Source organism: Armigeres subalbatus, chromosome 2, assembly GCF_024139115.2.
Source record: "Armigeres subalbatus isolate Guangzhou_Male chromosome 2, GZ_Asu_2, whole genome shotgun sequence".
In the NCBI taxonomy this organism is placed as follows: domain Eukaryota; kingdom Metazoa; phylum Arthropoda; class Insecta; order Diptera; family Culicidae; genus Armigeres; species Armigeres subalbatus.
In genome coordinates this window covers 430,319,420-430,341,870 of record NC_085140.1, presented here as the reverse complement: position 1 = coordinate 430,341,870, position 22,451 = coordinate 430,319,420, and the positions used below count along the sequence as shown (strand labels likewise).

The 22,451-nt window shown below is 42.1% G+C and overlaps 1 protein-coding gene across 1 annotated transcript in view; it reads left to right on the top strand.

The window, feature by feature from the left end:
• Positions 1-22,451, top strand: part of LOC134213562 (neuronal acetylcholine receptor subunit alpha-7-like) — a 396,467-nt gene that overhangs the window by 320,642 nt on the left and 53,374 nt on the right. Inside the window, exons 8-9 of the mRNA XM_062692714.1 lie at positions 9,883-10,077; positions 10,811-10,897. Of these exons, the coding sequence (XP_062548698.1) occupies positions 9,883-10,077; positions 10,811-10,897 (282 nt within the window). The remainder of the gene's footprint in view (positions 1-9,882; positions 10,078-10,810; positions 10,898-22,451) is intronic.

Genomic DNA, 22,451 nt, shown 5'->3' with positions numbered 1-22,451 from the left:
GCAAAAATATTAAAAATGATCGAAAAAATGTGATCTATTCCCCCAAAGAGCATTTTTGACCTTTCTAATATGATTTTTTCAATATATTTTATAATGCACGAGAAAGGCATCATCACTGCTAGGTGGATTAATCTGGTTTTTTTTTTCATTCCGATCGGATCAACTAAAGCAACATCGCTTTAGTTTCCACTTGCTTGCGGACCAAATTTTAGATGCAAGGGGGTCGTACACTAATTACGTGTTCTCGGGCCCCTGCTTTTAAATCTGTTCACCTCCGGCATGCCAGAAAATGGCATTCTGTCTCTGTTGGCAGATGACACCTCCATCGTCTACAACGGTAGAGTGATCAAGAGCGTTGATTGATCCGTTGATTGAGACCTGGAATGTGTCGACAGGTAATTGTTGATGATTTTCACCAAATAGCTGTGAAGATTGTATCGTTGTAGTTTGTACACCAGACCATCATGCCATACATTGCCGAATACCTTCTCAACATCGAGTAAGGCCATAGCGGATGTTTTTGAGACAAACTTGTTCCGTCTGAGGACGTTGGTACCTCGGGTCAGTTGGTATACGGTTGACCGACGTGAGATGTTGAGATTTTTTCTTGTAGACTCAAATAACAGGTGATGAATAGCTTTTCCAAATAGCTTGGATAATCCTGAGCAGGGTTCGTAATGCTCACTCAATCTCAGGAGCACAGGATGTTCACGAAAATTTTCGGAGAGAAATCGCTTCTCGAGAAAGAAAAACAGCCTGGAGAGTGATAACCATTTTTCGCCCACTTCGATTGCCGCCAACCGTTGGTTTGCTCTTTCTCTTTCATATTCGAGTCTTTTCGTGGTATGTACCATAATTGCAAATGGTAGTCTATACAGATAGCATGGTTGTGTGGCTAAAGTAAGCGCATACCCACAGCTATTATTGTTACTATTCTGGATTCGAATCCCGGTGCGGCCATATAATTTTGTTATTGTTCTGCGATAATTCTCGCGAAAAGTGAGCGAGCGGTGATGAAACGAAAAAGGATTTTTATCTAGGTAGGGTAACCGTACCCTTAGTGGAGGTAGCACCAATATTGGAGGTAGTGGGGTTTTAATGAGATTTGTCATATTCATACATTTTGCGATGGTTTCAGTTGATGCGTCGTGCTTCGAATATTCTGTTAAATCTAACTTATCTTAGGATTTCGCTTGAAAAACTATCGAAAACAATGATTTTCCTTACCAAAATTGACTCCCTTGTACCTATAGTGGTGCAACTGTAACAATAGTGGCGAGTCTCATAAGAAACCAATGGATAGCACCACTATTGGAACCAAAATTAATTTTTACCGCCACTAAAGGAACAGTGTACCCATAGTGGTGCAAGCAATATTTCGTAATTGTTTATGTTAAATGACATCTATCTAATTTTTGTTAGCAAATTTATTAGTTTATCTATTGACTAAGATATTAAAGTAGTAAATTTCCCATAATTATCCATTTTTTAAAAATATTTTCTTTTGTGGATCTACTAATACCTCCACTATTGGTACCGTTACCCTAATAGGCAAGAATTTCGTTTATCTTCCAAGGCTAATTCAAGAGAAAAGATTGATGAGTGAAAGATGATCCTCAACATAAACAACGGAAAGTCCCTCTACACTGGGGATATAGGTACTTTTGATACTTATCAGCGGCACTTCAATGCAGCTAATAATATGACGTCCCCCAACCCCTAATCATACGGTATCAAGCGACCCGTGCCAAGGGGATCCATGGTCTGAGGGGTGAAATAAATAGCAGGCCGCTAACGGACCCTGTGGGGGTACCTGGGCACCCCCACAGTTTAACGTCCCCTTAGCACGTTATTGCGGAGCTCTGGCGTGGCGGACCTTTTTTCTCGCGCGACTCGTGGGACCAAAATTGCGATCGAACCAAAAAAAACACATTTGAGTGGAGAGGGAGAAGCGTCTGACGAAAGGGCGGATCCCTTTGCCAGACGAAGTGGCCCTAACAGGTCGCCCCACCGATCGCCAGGGGCAGGCGATACTGAAGAGCATGGCAGGTCGGAGGAGCCGCCCATCGAGATCAAGATGGACGGAGCTACCCTGACCAGTGATGACAAGAAGAGCGGAGGCCAGAAAATGAAGGTGATTACATACGTACAAACGTTATCATGTCCTTTCTGGAAAACGGCAGGAAGTACAGCAAGGACTATAAGTCTGTGCTGACCCTCTGCAACCTGGTTGTCCTTGCTGTAGGCAAGGAGGCCAAGCGGTGGAGGCCAGGAAGGAAGCCGATTGGAAGATTCGAGTCCTTACTGAAGAAAAGCAGCTGGCAGACTGCAGAACTCCACAGACGCATGGCTGTCACTGGAACAACTCCAAAGCCAAGTAAGGTCAGTATGGCAACCGACCTGAAGGGAACTAGCGCCAAGTCGGTATTGCATAAGATGAAGGTTACTAAGATCCGTCGGGAGAAGGTTGAGCAGGTTGCCGACCCTAAGGAACGACGGAAACCAGTTCCTCCGTCTACGAGGACTACCGAAGTTCACCGGGAGGAAGGCCTGTCCTGGAGGAAATTTGGTAACCCCAAAAAGGCGAAGAAGGAGCGAAAGGCGACAGAGGAGACGAAGGCGCCATTGGCCAAGAAGGGGAGTGCTCGTAGAGGAAAGGGTGCACCTTTCAATGGCCATAGCATGGACAGACGCAAGGCAAATATCATCAAGGCTGATGATAATAGCTATGCTGACGTTCTGAAGGATTTGCGGGGCGATAAACAGCTCACTGACCTAGGGGGTGATGTCCACTGCATTCGTAGAACGCAGAAGGGCGAGATCAGGCATTGAAAAAAATAGAACATGAGTAAAATTCGACTAAATTCATGTCAACTTGATGCTCTACTGTGGCCTAATCGCTGATGCTTTCTAGATCGCTGAAATTTGACGTTCGTTGATTCAAAGTTTAAAGATCTTCATCGTTCACCAATGGGAGACATCTGAGCGAGACCAATCACTTGGTAACCTAACAATGAGCGTTGTTACCACACGCTGTTAGAAAAATCTTTTCAAACATTAAGAAAATGTAGTCCGCTATGAGAATGGATCTCTAATACACTGCATGGGAGGCTTTGATACTTTCTCTGCTCCATCCCAGCAACTTGAAAGCAGAGTGAATAAAGCAGAACACCTGATGTGTCTTGATGTTTTAGTTTTATTCTAGTAGAGCAAGCGTAACTCAGTTGCTCGTTGTTTACGCAGCAACGATCGCTCATAATCGTTGTTTGGTATCCATCTTAGCCAGGCTGTTCAGTCACTGGATGCTATGATTGAATTAGATCAATGCTCGTCCACTGGATCATCTGTGCGAGGCGATCTTTGAGGGATAGTGTGGCTTGGAAGATGTTATGGGGATGGTTCGCACACTTCTGCGCGCTGCTGATGATATGATGGGCTTTGTTTACCCTTTCAAGTCTAGCCTTTAGTATGCGTGAGAATATTTTATAGTCCGCATTTAATAGAGAGATGGGCCTGTACGATCGTGCGGTGTCATCGCAGCCTTTCTTTTTGACTAGGACTATGACGCCGCTCACGAATTCTGATTAGATTTGTTGGGAAAGTGCTTCGTTGAAAATTAAGTTGAGCTCTCTGTGGATTATGTTGAACATTCGGGTGTAGAACTCATTCGGGATACCGTCGCTTCCTGGAGATTTCCGCCGTGCTGCGTTCTGGATTGCCGAGAGAATTTCCGCCGTGGTTATTTCTTCAGTACAGGCGGTGTTTGCTTCGTCGTTATCGGGTATTACTCTATCTACTTCGAAGGTGTTGTCGGTCGGTTGGTGCTCCTCTTCTCCCGAGTAGAGTTGTTGAAAATAGACAAACAGGTGTTGTTCAATTTCTTCGGACGTGTCGAAGACCTCGTTCCCCTTCCCTCGCAAGTTTGTGATAGTAGTTCGTTTCCTCTTACGTTCTCCGAGTTGGAATGTCGTCAGTGCTTCACCAGCGACGTGTGATTCGTTTATGCGGAGGAAAGTCTTGGTGTGTTCCCGCTGCAATGAAAGCATTTTACCTTTCACGTGATTGATGGTTAGGAGTGCGGTTTGATTGCGGTAGTAATCGTCGTATGCCTGTCTCAGTTCTGTGTACAGACGCTGGAATTCACGCTTGAATCCGTCATTCACAATTTTCGATTTCCACCGAAAAAAGAATTTAATCCACCAGGAGATCCACGATGGGTAGTTACGCCTTTGGCGCGTCCTATGTTGCCATTTCGTTTGGAATTCCTCGATGTTGTCATTCGTTAGCAGATGGGGACGAAGTGTCCAGAAGCTGCGCCCAGGTTCTCTTCCTAAATTTGGCAAGCATATGCGCAGTGTAACGATTTTGTGGTCAGAGAAACAGCAAACGTGTGTATCTGTTTCTCTCAGGTGGTTGCTTAGATTGCTACTGGTATAAATGCGATCAAGACGGGAAGTAGAGTTGTGTGTGATGTGTGTGTGGCCTGGGTGGTTTCGACGAAGCTTCTGCCATGAATCGATGAGCTGGAGCTGTTGTATGACTCGTTGTAGCGCTGGGCTGTGATTACTACCGGTTGCATCACACTGTCGGATGACGCAATTAAAGTCACCGGCTAGTATTGTGTAAGCCGTCTCATGACGAAGATAGTATGTGATGGTTTGGTTAAAGAAGCGCTCCCTTTCTGTTCTGTTGTTGGTGCCGCTGTGCGCGTAGCAACAGCACACGGTTATGTTGCCGATCCTCATCGTGACAATGCGACCGTCCAAGCTTTTCTCGACGTGTGAGAAGGAGATGTGTTGTTTTACGGCTATTGCTGTTCCTCTTCGCATGAAGTCGACGTTGCATACTACATTGAATCCCGGTATCGTGAGATTCTCATTTTCGACTTCTTGTAGGAAGACGATGTCGAGTTCGTGTGCTCGTATGAAGGTTCTGAGGGAATTCAGCTTTGTTTCGATTATGATTGTATTGATGTTGGTAGTATTTATATTGTAACTACTCGTATCCATTACTTTTATTGTTCGTCGTTGAGATTGAGTTCGTCGTTAGTGCGCATCTTCTTACCAGGAGGTCTGTTCCGGAGTCGTCTGCTGTTTGTAGATGTAGTAGAGCTGTCGGTGTCATTTTCGTCGGCATATCGTTGTTCGTTCGTTGTTGGATGCTGTTTGTGGCGCAGCGGAGGGAAGTCACTCTCGGCGTGAGTTGCCGGGACTGTCAGTGTTGAGAGCGGCGGGATGGCATCAAATCATTAGGATTTGTGCTGGATGTTGGAGGAGAAGGGGAGTTTGCATTTCTTGGGTTTGTAACCTGCTGGCCTGCGGTTGCTTTCGTTAGTGTGCGACGTGGCATATTGTTGGACGTTTTGTGTGAAGTGTCTTTCGACATCGTGGATTGTTTCACTACACTGACGTACGAGCTCTTGTCGGCGTGCAGCTTTTGTAGTAGCAACTTCTTATTTTGGATGCACGTGATGCCATTATGCACTAGCTCGTTACAGTGTCGACAGGTCTGTAACTGTCCGACATAAGAAACGCATGTGGTTTCAGTGTCTAAAGTGACGATGGTAGGAATGTTCTTTTTGATCACCATACGAACAACTCGAACTCCGGTGGAGATGGTCCCGAATTGGAATTTGGAATCCCAATACAGCTCGCGAATTGAGATTACGTCTCCATACTCCTTCATGAAGTCGTATCATACCGAGCACACTACCGACGAAATGGTGGAGTTCCTCGTATGACGGTTTTTATTGGGATTTTCGCATAGTCAATGTGGAATGTATTTTCGCGGCGTTGCATTTCAGCAACGGAAACGTGCCGCCACAACGACGTTCACGGGTGCTTAGAACCGAGTGTATGATGTGCTAATAAACTGAATAAATGCAAGGAAACTAGAAAAAAGAGACTCCCGTAGTCGAGCGTAGCGAAATAAACCGTGCGCTTGGCTCGGAAGCTGAGCGATAACTGATGTTGGACCATTTTTGAAATTTGAACTTCCCTAATAATCACCATGGATTGCAACAAGCGAGGATAAACGTAGGGACCTGCACGCACAGTTCACTCCAAGAGATCATTAAAACATCTGGGAGTGATGATCGACGATAAGCCCAATTTTACGAGCCACGTCGATTATGTATGCCAAAGAGCTTCATTGGTGGTAAAATGTGTCATTGCTGGGATGATGCCGATAGACACACTTCTGGAGGAAGATGTGGAGTGCTTCAAGGACAGTGGCTTGGTGCAAGTGCGACGTGTCAAGAGAGCAGTTTCGTTGTTCAATTGCGGATGTGTCGAATTGGGTTAGTAGGAAGTATGGTCACGTCAACTACCACCTATCTTGTCTGAGGTCTTGTCTGTCAACCATATAGGTCTTGTCTGAACATGGTTGCTTTAAAAAGTTTCTGCATAGGTTCGGGTTCGCAGTTTCTGTGGAGTGCCCGGAATGCGTAGGTGAGGTATAATCGGCAGAGCATGTGATGTTTGCATGCCGCGATTCGATGTTGAACGCAATGCCATGCTGTTTGTCAGCGGCATGGATACAACCCCGGACAAACTTTTTGAGAGGATGTGTCGAAAAGAGGTTATATGGAATGAGGTGAACACAGCAGCGTCTCAACTACAGCGCTGATGGCGTCTTGAATAAAACCAGCAGCTGTAGTAGAGACTACTGTGATGCAGTGAACACCATGCTCACCCCGACAACAAAAACGTCGCGGGTGGGTCGCGGTGATTTCCGTATGTAGATGTAGAGGTCGTTGCGGTTCCCGCTCGGTGTTTGTTGTCGGGGTGCCCGTCTCCTACGCGAGTGTATGATGCAGACCGATAGGTTACTATCATAGCTTGCAATCGACGGGTGGTAAGGTTACCACTCTTGAAGTCGATGTTGTGTTATAACGTCGAATGCGTTGGCATAGGCGAGAGCGTTCTTAATAGTCCTGATGTATTGCTTAATTGCAGGCCGGGGGATACGGGCAGGCAAAAGGGTTTTGTTTTAGTGGGTAAGCCCATCCCCGCACTATCTGTGTTAATCTTCTTAGGTGTCTGTTTGCAGATTTCCGTTTACCTCGCTCAAGAAAAAAAACGACAACGAAAAAAAAAATTCTCCCTTGGCCCGAAAAACGCTTGCTTTAGTCTCATTGAAACGAAAAGTCGAAACCCTGATCCTGAGAGAAGGGACGATAACTTTTACAGGAGGAAGGATCCTTCCCAGGCTTACGGATGGGGGTCATCGCTGACTTCCAGGACGATCAGCGAAATGTGCCCAAAGAACGCAGCACTCATGTGTTTGAGCTCGAAATTCAGAATGTTATCGAAACCTGGGGCCTTCGTGTTCTTCGATGATTTGATATAGTTCGTCAATTCGCCAGCTGTGATCTCCAACTCCTCCGAAAAGTGGTTGGGAGTCAGATGAATGTTGTGTGCATACTCGTTAATGGCTGCTTCGTATGGACTGATGATGGTCTGTCCAAGATTGTGAGAGCTGACGAAGGGACGACCTATTTCAGCGACCTTCTCTGCAGGAGTAATCAAGCGATTCTTTTAGCCATTATTGTCCACTGGAATTAAAGGTGGAATTGTCCGAGGCTTGGATTTTAGTATTTCGGTCATTTTTCAGAACGTCTTAGCATATATAGTCTGGGAGAGTGAGAATCTTATTCGAGAAATCGTTATTTTTGAGGTCCACCATTCTGACCTTGATAATTTTTGTGATTCGCTTGCAGCGTGCCTTAAGCTTAGGCAGTCCAGTACGCTGAAACGAGTGACATTCCGCAATCAAATCAAATCTTTGGTGAGTGTATCGATGGTTAAAGTGTTGCTGCCGAACCGTTGGTACATGTTGTTTACAGGCCACCGAGATCGCCTTCTCGATGGAACGCAGCTATTGGTCAATTGCTTCAGACGTTACCGGCCTCACCTCGTACTCGACGTTGGCGTCCACGCACCTCTGGAACCGGCCCAGTCGACTCGATGATAGTTTGGTCGCGACAGCTGATGTCGATTACCCGAGGAGTCCACTTCCGCCACCACCGGATAGTGATCCGAGCTGAGCTCCTTGTAGACGACCGGCTGCGAGATGTGGTCGTTCATGTTGGTGATGTACAAGTCGATTATCGAATGGACACCGAACCGACTCATGCTTGATGTTTGGCATTCAGGTCGCCGGCAATAATGTACTGACCTTGTCTCTGCGTTAGCATGACGATGTCCCTCCGAAGGTCGGCCGATGAGTCATCGTCGGCTTTAGCTTGAGTTGGGCAGTGCGCTACAATGAGCGTGATTGAGCCGACGGAAGTATTCACTTCGACACCGATGGCCTGGATGATGCTCAGCTGGAAGCTTGGCTGCAGACGACAGTTGATGTTGTATAGCGATACGAAAGTCCGGGATGTGGACGCTCACCTCCAATAATGAACATGACAACAGTGAAGACCTGGTCAAAACGGGTTTTGCAGCCGCGGAGCCGAGTGGCGAGCTGCGCGAAGATCAGCTCCGGAGTGTAAAGCGGAGCAGATTCTTCCGGTGGGGCACTTTCGTTCTCCGGCTGCCGACGGAACCCAGAAGGAGGGAGCGGGAGCCATTCGCTGGTGGATGGTGCCGATGGTGCTAGAGCTTGAGCCGACGCAGCTGCCGCTGCCAGTCGCTTGTGCGGTTGTAACGGTGGGAGGATTGGAATCGCTCGATGGAGAGCGGGGATGGCTGGAAAGTTCACCTTGTTGAGATTATAAGTGTTAAAGAAAACTTCAATACTTAACGTGGAAACGATTTTGTAAATACTTTATTCATTATGTTTGATACATATTATATTATTATTTATTCAGACTAAGGCCGAAGTGGCCTGTGCGGTATATAAAAGTTTCCTCCATTCGGCTCGGTCCATGGCTACATGTTTGATACATAGACTATCGTAAATTGTTTCGTGGCCTCAACTATAAGTAGGGTAAATCACTACTTGGGCCTATGGACCCGATTCCCAGCTCAATGCACAGAAAACTAAGGATTTATACTCTTTGGAAGCCGTAGGTTTATGATTAAAAACAAGTCTCCTATTTATTTCGCACAATACTCAATATTTTTTTCAACCATTTATTTCACTAGTAATTGATCAAATTGTATAAAATTAAAATGTAGACTCCGAACATTCGCTCTTCGTTGCTACACCACTGAGCCGAAGTGAGTCTTTCCACGGTGTCATCATATAAACACCTACCATAAAATCATCACAGTTCTGGATACAATCATTGCATGAAGCTGGTAATCACCACACAATAATTCTAAACTTACGCACATCAATTTGTCACTAGAACTTACAGTATTGGACAAAACATTTGCAATCAGTCAATCCCAATCATGAAACTCTACATTGAAGGTTTATAAAAAGTGAAGAAAAATGTTTTTTAGTTTGTAGAAACAGCACTTTTCATGTTTATTATAACAAAAAAAATCCTCATTCTTAAATAACAATTCATGAAACAATAAATAAAAAATAAAAAAAATCAGTATTTTCTTCCTGGACAAAACAAATGCAACTTCGCGTGTTGTTTACCAAATTTAGTTTCGATTTTAATATTTCGTAGCGAATCCTTTATTTTCAACTACGGCCTTGCATCTGGAGTCGTTACCCAATGTACTTCATTAAAATAATCAAATTGGTAAACGAAACCTATAGGACTGATGACAACGATGTTCTTTTTTTCTTATTCCGATCGTCATCATTTCAACGGTGCTCAATTTATTCACAATGTCCCTTACTTAAATATCATTTTAAAATTTCATTTTTTTTTAAACGTTGGATATTTTAAACGCCGCAACTGCGCACACCCATTGAGCCTCATTTCAACATAATTAATTTTAACCATTGTCATATGTTTTTCACCCCTTCCAGGTGTCCCGGGAAAGCGTAACGAAATCTACTACAACTGCTGTCCGGAGCCTTACATCGATATCACATTCGCCATCATCATTCGGCGGCGGACGTTGTACTATTTTTTTAATTTGATCGTCCCGTGCGTGCTGATAGCGTCGATGGCACTGCTCGGATTCACACTACCGCCGGATTCCGGAGAGAAGTTATCATTAGGTGCGCAGCGCATGAAGTCGGTCACCCATTACCACGTTTCCAGTTTTCCCCATTTGCATCCTTCGTCAAATTGTAATCTGGTATCCTGGTGTGACCCTATTTTGGGATTATTTATGAATGACAAGTCAAGGCAGGCATAACGCTATTTTATGTTTTTGCAATTGGGAAGCAAAAGGTATTCCCGGCAGGCTTTTGCACTTCGGGACTCCCCGACGATAGCCATCAGATTAGTTTTAACTAGCTGCATTGTAAATTACGTTAGAGTTTTGGTAAAATAATATTGCCATAATTAGTTTTTGAGCCGGTGCCGTGAATAGGACCCCTGCCGGGAATACCTGTCATTATCCTATGATTGACCTGCGTCGTTTCAAGCATAAAATTGGAAATATTTTTATGGTATTCCCCCATTTGGTTGACGATAATTGACACATACTGATTGCAATTGACCTTTTCGTGCCCCACGCGAAAGAAGTCCCTACCCTGCCAAGGTCCTCTACCCTCGCCAACATTCCTTCCATTCCAAGCGGAACTTGTCCTTGCTAACCTGCGTCAGCAGACCAGTCAGGTGCAGAATCCGAGGATTAATTACCCGCATTTTTATCTGCTTTTTTCGCCCATTTTGTTCTTTGTTCAAATTTTACGTCCGCTTTTTTACATCGCTTTCTGGACACGTGAAACCGAATCTTCGAACAACGTACGGACGGTGTTGGTGGATGCGCGCGGGATCGACCAGGTGTAACAATTTTATTATCATTGACTGTATTTTTAAACATGGTTGCTGAAACAATGCCAGCCACGTCGGATGCTGTTCCACTTTTAGGTGAGTATATACACGGCTGGGCTACAAAAGTTTTATCGTTGTTACTTCATGGGGGGGTGATATTCGTAGCATAGCACTTTTTATTAACACTGACTGGCAGAAGTTTTTACAAATTGAAACAGGCGAAGCTTGTTTAGCATATTGTACGTAAATCCCAGTAATAATTCAATTGAAAAAAATAAGCTGACGTATACGTTAAAGTTGTATATGTGACACAAATGGATAAACCGTTTCAATTATTATATATTTATATAGTGCAAGGATTCTACGAGATTTTTTTCAATTAATTACGAAGCTAACTGCAAAACTACGGAGACCTATGATAACGAGGCGGAAGGTTTCTCATTATGATTGGAGGTGTGCGCCGCCATGCAACACTGTTGCCGTCACAGGTTTTTGCATCATGCCATTTTTGCGCGTCGCTGCTCAAAATTGGTCACATCACTGATCATTGATTTTTCACGCCGGAACTGATTTGTATACCTGCTGAAACTGTATCAAATTGCAAATTGAGTGATTTGAATATGTTTTTTTCCCAAATTTATGTTCTAGACAGTTTAGTTCTATTCCTAACTGTAGTATAGTTGATAAGAAAATTATTTTGAGCTTTTTAGTGGAATGTCTTCACTTGTCATAAGACGAGTTAGTACAATCCCATTGAATTCCACCACTTAATTGTATCTTGACAGATACGTATTTCGACCTCAAATGTAAGGCCGTCTTCAGTGTCTCGTACTTGACTCGACTTGAAGAAAATGATCGCAGCTTACACGATTTATACTATGCGTAGGTATAATAATTTATCTAGGTACTTATCTAGTTACATTTACTACGGTGTTTACTTCTACTCGCTTGTTTCGCTTAATGCTTAGGTATAAACTTGAAGAGCCAGGAGCTACCATTTCCTTGATCTTTATTCAACAACCGCGTTTGTACCTGTCGGTAGATTTCCAAGCTCTCAGCAACATCAAGTTTCCACGGAGAAGAGACATTTCTTAAAATTTTAATGTTTGATGTCGTAATTGAATGATTTTCCTGATATACATGTTCAGCTACCTTAGACCTAAACTCATAATTTAACCCCTTATCAGTTTCCCTCTTAGCCTTACTTACTTCTGCAATATGTTCTTTGAACCTTATATCTAACGATCTTTTTGTTGGACCTACATATACTTTATCACACTGTGAACAATTAATTTGATAAACCCCGGCCTTATTTAACATTTCTACTCTATCCTTTGTGGAGCCCAACAGTGTCTTCAGTTGATTGCTTCTGCTGGAGAATACTAAATCGATGCCGAATTTCCTCAGTCGATGGCGTAGCTGGTGGGTGATGTGTCGATCATAGGGGACCGATACCCTCTTCAGCGGTTCATCTATCGGTGTCAGTGTTGTCAGTTCGTTTTTTCGTTCCTCTGCTTCTTGCTGATTGCTTGTACTGTTCTTTCCTTGTATCCGTTGATCCTCGCTGTTTCCAAGATGTGTTGTAGCTCCTTCGTTTTTCCTTCTTCGCTCAGGGGAATCGTCTGCATCCTGTGGATCATGTGATGAAAAGCTGCCATTTTTTGCTGATACGAATGATTTGATGTGTATGGGATGACTCTCATGGTGTTGGTGGGCTTCCTGTAGATTTCGAAGTCTAATGTTGCATTTGTTCCCTTGATAACCAATAGATCCAAGAAAGGTAATTTACCTTCCTTTTCCTCCTCGTGGGTGAATTTGATGTCTTTATGCACGTTGTTTATCGCTTCCAAAATCCTGGGTAGATCTTTCCGGTTGATAATGCTGAAAATGTCGTCCACGTATCTCCACCATTTCTCGGGTAGTATTCCTTGTTCCTCTAGGTTGTCCTCCAAATTCGCCATGAATAATTCGCACAAAAACGGTGATAGCGGATTTCCCATAGGTGCACCCTTCGTTTGTTTGTAGAAGCTTCCAGTTCTCATTCATGCATAATCTTGCAAGCTTGAGATACATCTTTACTTTTCCTCGCCATGCTGTATCCGTCCGTTGTTCTATTAGCCAATCCTCCAAAAGGTTCAGAGCATCCTTCACTGGAACGCTTGGGAATAATGCCGCTACGTCGAATGATACCATGATGTCCTCTTCTCCGATGTTTCCTGATTCCAATATCCTCTTGGTGAACTCCTGGGTGTTTACAACTGATCTGCTGGGGAACGGCTTCGGCATACCCTGAAACTCCTTGACTAACCACTTGGTCAAGTTTTGTGTAGCGGATCTCACTGATGAAACTATTTCTAGCATCTCTGTACCTGGCTTATGTATCTTTGGTAGTCCTTTGATCCTTGGTAACACAGGGTTCGTCATTTTAACCCGGGCTTCTCCGATGATCGTCTTGCATTCCTTTATCGTTTTATCCGTAAGTCGGATTAGTCCGGGAAGTGGGTCCACTCTCAAATGCCTGTATGGTCCTCCGTTGATTTTTGTCGTCATCTGTTCATCGTAGTCCTATTTGTCCATTATCACCACTGCGTTTCCTTTGTCCGCCTTCATGTAGTAAACTGGTTTCTCCTTCAACTCCTTTAACCTTCCTAGTGCATTGGGGTCCATTTCGACCCAAGCACACCCAAAACACTGCTGTAACTTTGTAACGCAACGAGATAAAAATCTGGAAAATTCTGACTTTTCCTAACTTTCGTAAATAAGGATTCCCTGAGAAAATCAGCTTCCAGCGACATCTAGGAGAGGCGCCACAAAAAAAGTGACACATTGTGCATTGGGGTCCATTTGGACCCAAGATTTCATCTCTATCACAAAAACTCAAATTTCAACCGATTTTCGATCTTTAGGCACCAAACGAAAGCTGTAGGTTCCAATAACAAGCCCACGGGACGATTTATCCAAATTGACCACTCTAGTCCCCGGGGAACCTGTGCTAAAGAGGTACTGTTTAAGCTTCTCAATTTGGCACCAAATTATCGAGTTTCGTGTTATGAAACATAAAATTGCTTGCAAATATGTGCTCTGATGATCCCAACTGTATTTGCTATATTGTATATGCCATTTCTGGGCAAATTTATCCCTTGAGCGGTCATCGGAAAGCCCTCTGGAAGATCCGGAACTTCCGTAAAATTGGCCAATTCTAAAAGTTCATCCCAGAGCTTCGCGATTTTTTGATAACCATTAATTCTGGCAAATTGTGGGGGCTATCAATAGTTAAAGCCTTCTGTGACCTACAAATGTCCCAGTAACGGTCTCCGGAAGATCCGGAACATCCGTAAAACGGCCACTTCCAAAAGTTTATCCAAGAGCTCCGCGATTTTTTCGTAATGATTCATTCTGGCAAATTGTGGGTGCAATCAATAGTTAAAGCCTTCTGTGACCTACAAATGTCCCAGAAACGGTCCTCCGGAAGATCCGGAACATCCGTAAAACGGCCAATTCCAAAAGTTTATCCTAGAGCTCCGCGATTTTTTCGTAATGATTCATTCTGGCAAATTGTGGGTGCAATCAATAGTTAAAGCCTTCTGTGACCTCCAAATGTCCCAGAAACGTTCCTCCGGAAGATCCGGAACATCCGTTAAAGTGATCAATTCTAAAAGTTCGTCCCAGAGCTTCGCGATTTTTTGATAACCATTCATTCTGGCAAATTGTGGGGGCAATCAATAGTTAAAGCCTTCTGTGACCCCCAAATGTCTCAGAAACGGTCCTCCGGAAGATCTGGAACATCCGTAGAACGGCCAATTCCAAAAGTTTATCCTAGAGCTTCGCGATTTTTTGATAACCATTCATTCTGGCAAATTGTGGGTGCAATAAACAGTTAATGTCTTCTGTGACTCCAAAATGTCCCAGAAACGGTTCTCCGGAAGATCCGGAACATCCGTAAAAGTGGCCATTTCTAAAAGTTCATCCCAGAGCTTCGCGATTTTTTGATAACCATTCATTCTAGCAAATTGTGGGCGCAATCAATAGTTAAAGCCTTATGTGACCTACAAATGTCCCAGAAACGGTCCTCCGGGAGATCCGGAACATCCGCATAATCCAAAAGTTCACCCTAGAGTTTCGGGATTTTTTCGTAACTATTCATTCTGGCAAATTGTGGGTGCAATCAATAGTAAATGTCTTCTGTGACCTCCAAATGCCCCAGAAATGGTTCTTCGGAAGATCTGGAACGTCCGTAAAATGGCCAATTCAAAAAGTTCATCCCAGAGCTTCGTGATTTTTGCGTAAGCATCCATTCTGACCAATTGTACGTGCAATAAATAGTGAAACTCTTCAGTGACCCCTAAATGTCTCAGAAACGGTCCTTCGGTAGATCTGGAACATCCGTAAAAATGGACAATTCCAAAAGTTCGTCCCAGAGCTTTGTATTTTTTTCATAATAATATATTTTGGCGAATTATGGATGCAATCAATAATGAAAATCTTCTGTGACCTCCAAAATGGCACAAAAACGGTCCTCCAGAAGGTCCGGAACATCCGTGAAAGTGGCCATTCCAAAAGTTCAACCCAGAACATAGCAATTTTTTCGTAACCATCCATTCTGGTGAATTGTGGGTGCAATCAATAGTGAAAGTCTTCTGTGGTATACAAATGTCGTAGAAACAATCCTTCGGAAGATCTGAAACATCCGTAAAAGTGATTTTTTTTTCGTAACCTTTCATTCTGGCAAATTAATAGGGAAAGTCTTCTGTGACCTCCAAGTTCTTAAAAAACGGTCCTCCGGAAGATCCAGTTCATTCGTAAAAGTGCTCAATTCCAAAATAATATCTCAGAGCATCGCAATTTTTTCGTAACCACCTATCCTGGCGAATTGTGTTTGCAATCAATAATAAAAATTTTCGGTACTGTACGGTAATGGTACTTCGGAAGATCCGGAGCATCCGTGAATGTGGCCAATTCGAAAAAGAATTCACGGAGGAACTTCCGAACACTTCGTTGAGAATTTCTGGAGGAACTTCCGGAAGAAGTTCGGTTGAGCTCCCGGAGCAGCTCCCCGAGGAATTACTTGATGAACTTCTGGAGAGATTTGCGGAAGAACTCTCAGAGTTCTCAGAAGAACTTCTAGAGGAATGCCTTTAGGAGCTTTCCGAGGGATTACTTGATGAACTTCCGAAGGGATTACCGGAGGAACTTCTAAACAAACTTCCGGATGAAGTTCTTGAATAACTTCCAGAGGAGCTTCTGGAGAAGCTTCGGAGGAATTCAACGAGGAACGCCACCACGCCGCCGTCGATGGCTAATGATGATCTGTTACGCTAACTGTTGGATTTGGCGTCTTTTACGGATTTTCCGGATTTTATGAAGGAATTTTTATTATTGATAAGAAAATTATTTTGAGCTATCAGTGGAATGTCATTACTTGTCATCAGACGAGTTTGTACAATTCCATTTGATTCCACCAATTGATTTGATTCCACTATGTGTTTTGTAGATACGTATTTCGACCTTAACAGTAAGGCCGTCTTCAGTATCTCGTACTAGACTCGACTATTATTAATGTCATTGCATATCACGGAGGATTTTCGCTATTGATTGCGTACATAATATGAATGAAAGCGAAAATTAGCAAAGCTGTGGGATGAACTTTTGGAATTGACCATTTTCACTGATATTCCTGATCTCCCGGAGGACGGTTTTGTGCACATTCAGACGTCCTAGAAAATTCCAACTAGGGGAGACTGGGTTGACTTGATCCCTTTTTCTGATTTCCGATGTATCACAACCAAAAATAAATAAACATACACGACTCTCGACACAGACTCTCTAAGAATTATCGAAATTTAATTTTTACATACCTTCTCGGCTACTTCGACATAGAACATTATTTTTAACCAACCACTGCCGAACAAATTACGCCGAATTTGGGCCTCTCAATCGAATGATGGCTGTTTACAATCAACACTGCGAAACTATTGACTTAACAATGTCTCGGCATAACATTAGACAATGTTTCCAAAGAACAAACATTACAAATTCAGCAATATAAATTCAAAATCAAAATTATACATCACTTTACTAAAAAAGACTATTATTTAATTACAAAAACAAACATGTATATGTATATGTGTTAGTTTACGTTGGTTGACGAAATAAAATAAATAAACTAATGGGGGATCAAGTGTCCTCATATTGAGGCAATAACTTCAAATCCAAATATTCTAAAACTTTGATGGAATGTTGGTATTGTCGTCAGTACAGATCATAGAGCATATTTATGGCTTTGTGCTGTGAAAAAACGAAAGCATTTCGTCATTGTTATGAAAAGTTGTTCAAATTTTGCTCTGAGATGTATTTTTGAAGTTGACCACTTTTACGTATGGTCCGGATCTTTCGGATGACCGTTTCGGGAGCTTTTTGGGATTACTGAAAACTTTCACTACTGATTGCATCCATTATTTGTCAGGATGGATGATTACGAAATAATGCGAATCTCTGGGATTACCTTTTGGAATTGACCATTTGCACGGATGTTCCAAAAAAATCACAAAGTTCTGGGATTAAATTTTAGAATTGGCCATTTTACAGATGTTGCGGATCTTCCGAAGGACCGTTTCTGGGACATTTTGGGGTTACAGAAGACTTTAACTGTTTGTTGTGCCCACAATTTGCCAGAATGAATAGTTGTCAAAAAATCGCGAAGCTCTGGGATGAACTTTTGGAATTGGCCATTTTACGGATGTTCCGGATCTTCCGGAGGACCATTTCTGGGGCATTTGGAGATCACAGAAGACATTCACTATTGATTGCACCCACAATTTGCCAGAATGAATGGTTACGAAAAAATCGTGGAGCTCTGGGATTAACTTTTAGAATTGACCACTTTTACGGATGTTCCGGATCTTCCGGAGGACCGTTTCTGGGGCATTTAGGGGTCACAGAAGACTTTAACTGTTTGTTGCACCCACAATTTGTCAGAATGAATCTTCTTCTTCTTATTGGCATAACATCCCCACACTGGGACAGAGCCAGGACCGTTTCTGGGACATTTGTAGGTCACAGAGGGCTTTAACTATTGATTGCACGCACAGTTTGCCAAAATGAATCATTACGAAAAAATCGCGGAGGTCTAGGATAAACTTTTGGAATTGGCCGTTTTACGGATGTTCCGGATCTTCCGGAGGACCGTTTCTGGGACATTTGTAGGTCACAGAGGGCTTTAACTATTGATTGCACCCACAATTTGCCAGAATGAATGGTTATCGAAGAATCGCGAAGCTCTGGGATGAACTTTTAGAATTGGCCACTTTTACGGATGTTCCGGATCTTCCGGAGGACCGTTTCTGGGACATTTGGAGGTCACAGAAGACTTTACCTATTAATTGCACAATTTGCCAGAATGAATCATTACGAAAAAATCGCGGAGCTCTAGGATAAACTTTTGGAATTGGCCGTTTTACGGATGTTCCGGATCTTCCGGAGGACCGTTTCTGGGACATTTGTAGGTCACAGAAGGCTTTAACTATTGATTGCACCCACAATTTGCCAGAATGAATCATTACGAAAAAATCGCGGAGCTCTAGGATAAACTTTTGGAATTGGCCGTTTTACGGATGTTCCGGATCTTCCGGAGACCGTTTCTGGAACATTTGTAGGTCACAGAAGGCTTTAACTATTGATAGCCCCCACAATTTGCCAGAATTAATGGTTATCAAAAAATCGCGAAGCTCTGGGATGAACTTTTAGAATTGGCCAATTTTACGGAAGTTCCGGACCTTCCAGAGGGCTTTCCGATGACCGCTCAAGGGATAAATTTGCCCAGAAATAGCATATACAATATAGCAAATACAGTTGGGATCATCAGAGTACATATTTGCAAGCAATTTCATGTTTCATAACACGAAACTCGATAATTTGGAGAAGCTCAAACAGTACCTCTTTAGCACAGGTTCCCCGGGGACTAGAGTGGTCAATTTGGATGAATCGTCCCGTGGGCTTGTTATTGGAACCTACAGCTTTCGTTTGGTGCCTAAAGATCGAAAATCGGTTGAAATTTGAGTTTTTGTGATCGAGATGAAATCTTGGGTCCAAATGTGGTCCAATGCACAATGTGTAACTTTTTTCTAATGTATTAGGAAGGTTAAAATCCTCCTCTCGTCTTTGTTCGATGTCCCATGATGTCCTACTTTGATGGCGTCTGCTACGATGTTTCTTCAAGTCGAGTCAAGTACGAGACACTGAAGACGGCCTTACATTTGAGGTCGAAATACGTATCTGTCAAGATACAATTAAGTGGTGGAATTCAATGGGATTGTACTAACTCGTCTTATGACAAGTGTAGTATAGTTCTCAATTAAAATTCCTGTCAAAATTTCCAAAAGAGATCCCTTGAAAGTTCAAATGAAATTCAAGTGGAATAATAAGATAAAGTCCGTTTTAATTCAAAACAATTTTTATATATAAAAAAATCTGTAGAAACCTTAAGACTTAACCGTGTTATTCGATTCAGATTAACAAATTCGTAAATAGAGGTGTGCGCCGGTCCGATATTCGTCGGCGGCGGCGTTTGTCAGAATTTTGGTCGGCGGCGGCGGCGTTTTCGGCGTCACGCCGAAAGCTATTTTAGCCGGCGGCGGCGGCGGCGTGAATCGGCGTGGCGATTTTTTAATTACGCATCTTAAAAAAAATACATTTTTTCGGGATAGACTTTTATTTACAAAGGAAAAATCTTTAAAATTTCGCATGAAAAATCTAATGAACTTCTTCTTAAAATTCTATAAGTTTTTCCTAAAATTGGGAATATTTTTCTGATTTTCCACGGGAACTAATTTGAAGTTTCTAGAAATCTTCGGAATTACCAAGAGAAGCTCTTTAGAATTAACAAATAAAATTGTTTGTAATTTCAGCATCAAATTCGTAGCAATTTACATGAGAAACTTCAGAGTTTCCACGAGAAATTGCTCTTAACTTCTACAGGAAAATCTTCGGAAATTATTGTTTAGTATTCTTCGAAATTCACCCAGACAATTCTTCATATTTGTAGAAGAGTACGGCTGGTAGAATGGGTGTTTTAACGTTTGCTTTCTCAGTCTAGAATAATTAAGACGGATAATTTTGTTTTCAAGGAAAATTCTCTGGAATATTCACGGAATTTGAACGAAAATTTCTTTAGAATTTTGTCTGAAGGATTGTTCAAAATGTAGATTTCAATTAAAAAACATTTTTTTTGGATTTCAATGGAAAATTGTTCGGAATCATTGGATTTTTACGGGAATTTCTTTGTACAGTAGATGTTCGATAACTGAAAGTCATTTAAATACAATGCTTTTAACTGCAATTCGATAGTTACATCAGTTTTGCAGTTCTCGAACAGCTGAACTTCAAAACGATTTAAAAGTCGATGATAGTTGCATTGCGCTGCACAATCGGGTGCATTTCATTTGACGTCGTCTGACAATCGTTTGACGTCTAGAATGTGTCGCAGTTATCGAATGGCATTCGCTAAGTGAAACGAAAACATGTTGCAGTTATCGAACGACTAGTGTATTGTCTATAAAAAATCTTAGGAAATTTCAAATTTGGCCGAAAAAGTCAATTGCCCTTTTTGGCAGAATAGGTCTTCAGCCCGAAAATGCCGTTTGATTGAAATGATCGTTTGACAGAATGGGCCATTTGTCCGAAAATATCGCTTGGGCCAACAGGTCATAAGGCCAAATGTCAATAATTGAACGGGTAATTTAGTCGAAAATATCCATCCGTTTGGCCTAATGACATTTACGGCAAAATGCCTTTTTGTCAAACGACCGTTGAACGAAATTTCGTAACCTCTCTACTTTTTAAGTCGATACTGGCTTTTAAGCCAAAAGTCATCTAACCAAATCTCATTACACCGAACTGAGCGAAACTGTTATCATGTCGAAAATGGTTTAACCAAGAATGTAGTTTGACCGAAAGCGACGTACCGATGAAATGGACCGGGAATTTGGCCGAAAAAATCATTTAACCGAAAATGCCCGAAGGAATGGTCATTTGGCTCACAAATATCCTTTCTGCAAAACAACCCTTACGGCCAAACGACATTTTCTGCCAAATAACCTATTCGGCTAAACGTCATTGTGGCAAAATGATTTTCTGGAGAAGTTCATCAAATTTTCGAGGTGAAATTCAAAAAATTCTCCTGTCAATGGCTTCAAAATATCCAAAATGTCCCGAACGACATTTTCGACCGAATGTTCTTTCGACCAAACGACTATTTCGGTGAAAGGCCATATTTGGCTATTGAGCTATTTGGCCAACCGATTTTTTCAGCCAAAGGAACTGCTCGACCAAATGACATTCATGGCCAAATAACTTTAGGCTACATACCCTAGCAAAGTCGGAAAACATAATGAGAACATATTTTCATCTCGTATTGCTGTATATTACTAAATTGAATGATACGACTTATATCAAACTGTGTGCTTATTTTGTTGTCGGAAACCAATATCAAAATTAGTTTTCGATTTGTTTTCATCGACAGCAGGAATAGTTTTTAATTTGGTTTCACAGTAAGATTTCTCTGCTATCCGTTTTGTTATTTTAACCGTTACAAGATATCAAATTAAGTGAACATAATCGATGATTTAGAACAAGTTATCGATTTGCTCTCAAGCTTTGCGCGTGTAGGCTTTTACCAAATAGTCTTTTCGGTTAAGCGACATACACTGGCCGGCATAATAAAGTGCCCACTTGCCGTTTTTCATACAAAATGGTCAACTTTGGAGCTCTAGATCTCGGGTTCCCGTGAACCGATTTGGCTGAAAATTTTACCAGAGCTCAGATATAACTTGAATTTTAACATATCTAAGTTTCGACCATATTGATTCACAGGTTAAAAATTATTGCGGTATTACCAAAGTGAATTTTTGGCAAAAATTTATTTTTAAATATCTTGAATTCTATAGGTTGTAGACTGATGACATATTCAGCAAAAACGCGTATTTTGCCAATACAAAAAGTTTGCTATATATACCTGTACACTTAGAGATGTAGTTTTCGAGGTATTTGAAAAACAATTTTTGCCAAAAATTCACGTTGGTATTACCGCAATAATTTTTAACCCTGTGAGTCAATATGCTCGAAACATAGATATGTTAAAATTCAAGTTATATCTGAGCTCTGGTAAAATTTTCAGCCAAATCGGTTCACGGGAACCCAAGATCTAGAGCTCCAAAGTTGACCATTTTGTATGAAAAACGGCAAGTGGGCACTTTATTATGCCGGCCAGTGTATTCGGCCAAACAACTTTCAGTCTTCGGCCAAATGACTTTTTGCCGAACGACTCTTTTCCGTTCAAAAATTCAATTCCAATGAGATTTTTTTGGATATCAACGGAAAATCCCTTGCAGTTTTCACACGAAGCTTTGCTTAGTTTTTACGGAGACCCTTTCGAAATTTTAACAAGAAATTGTATGGCATCTTCACAAAAAAGCCTCTGGAGTTTAAACGTAATGTTGTTGAAACCTATCAGTAAATTATACGGAAATTCCACTGAATCTTCGGAATTTCCACTGAAAATTTTGCGAATTTCTTCAAATTTGAATCGGCGTGAAAAATTATAGATCAGCGGCGTGAAAAATTTTAAACGGCGGCGCGCCGACGCAAAAATGTCGGC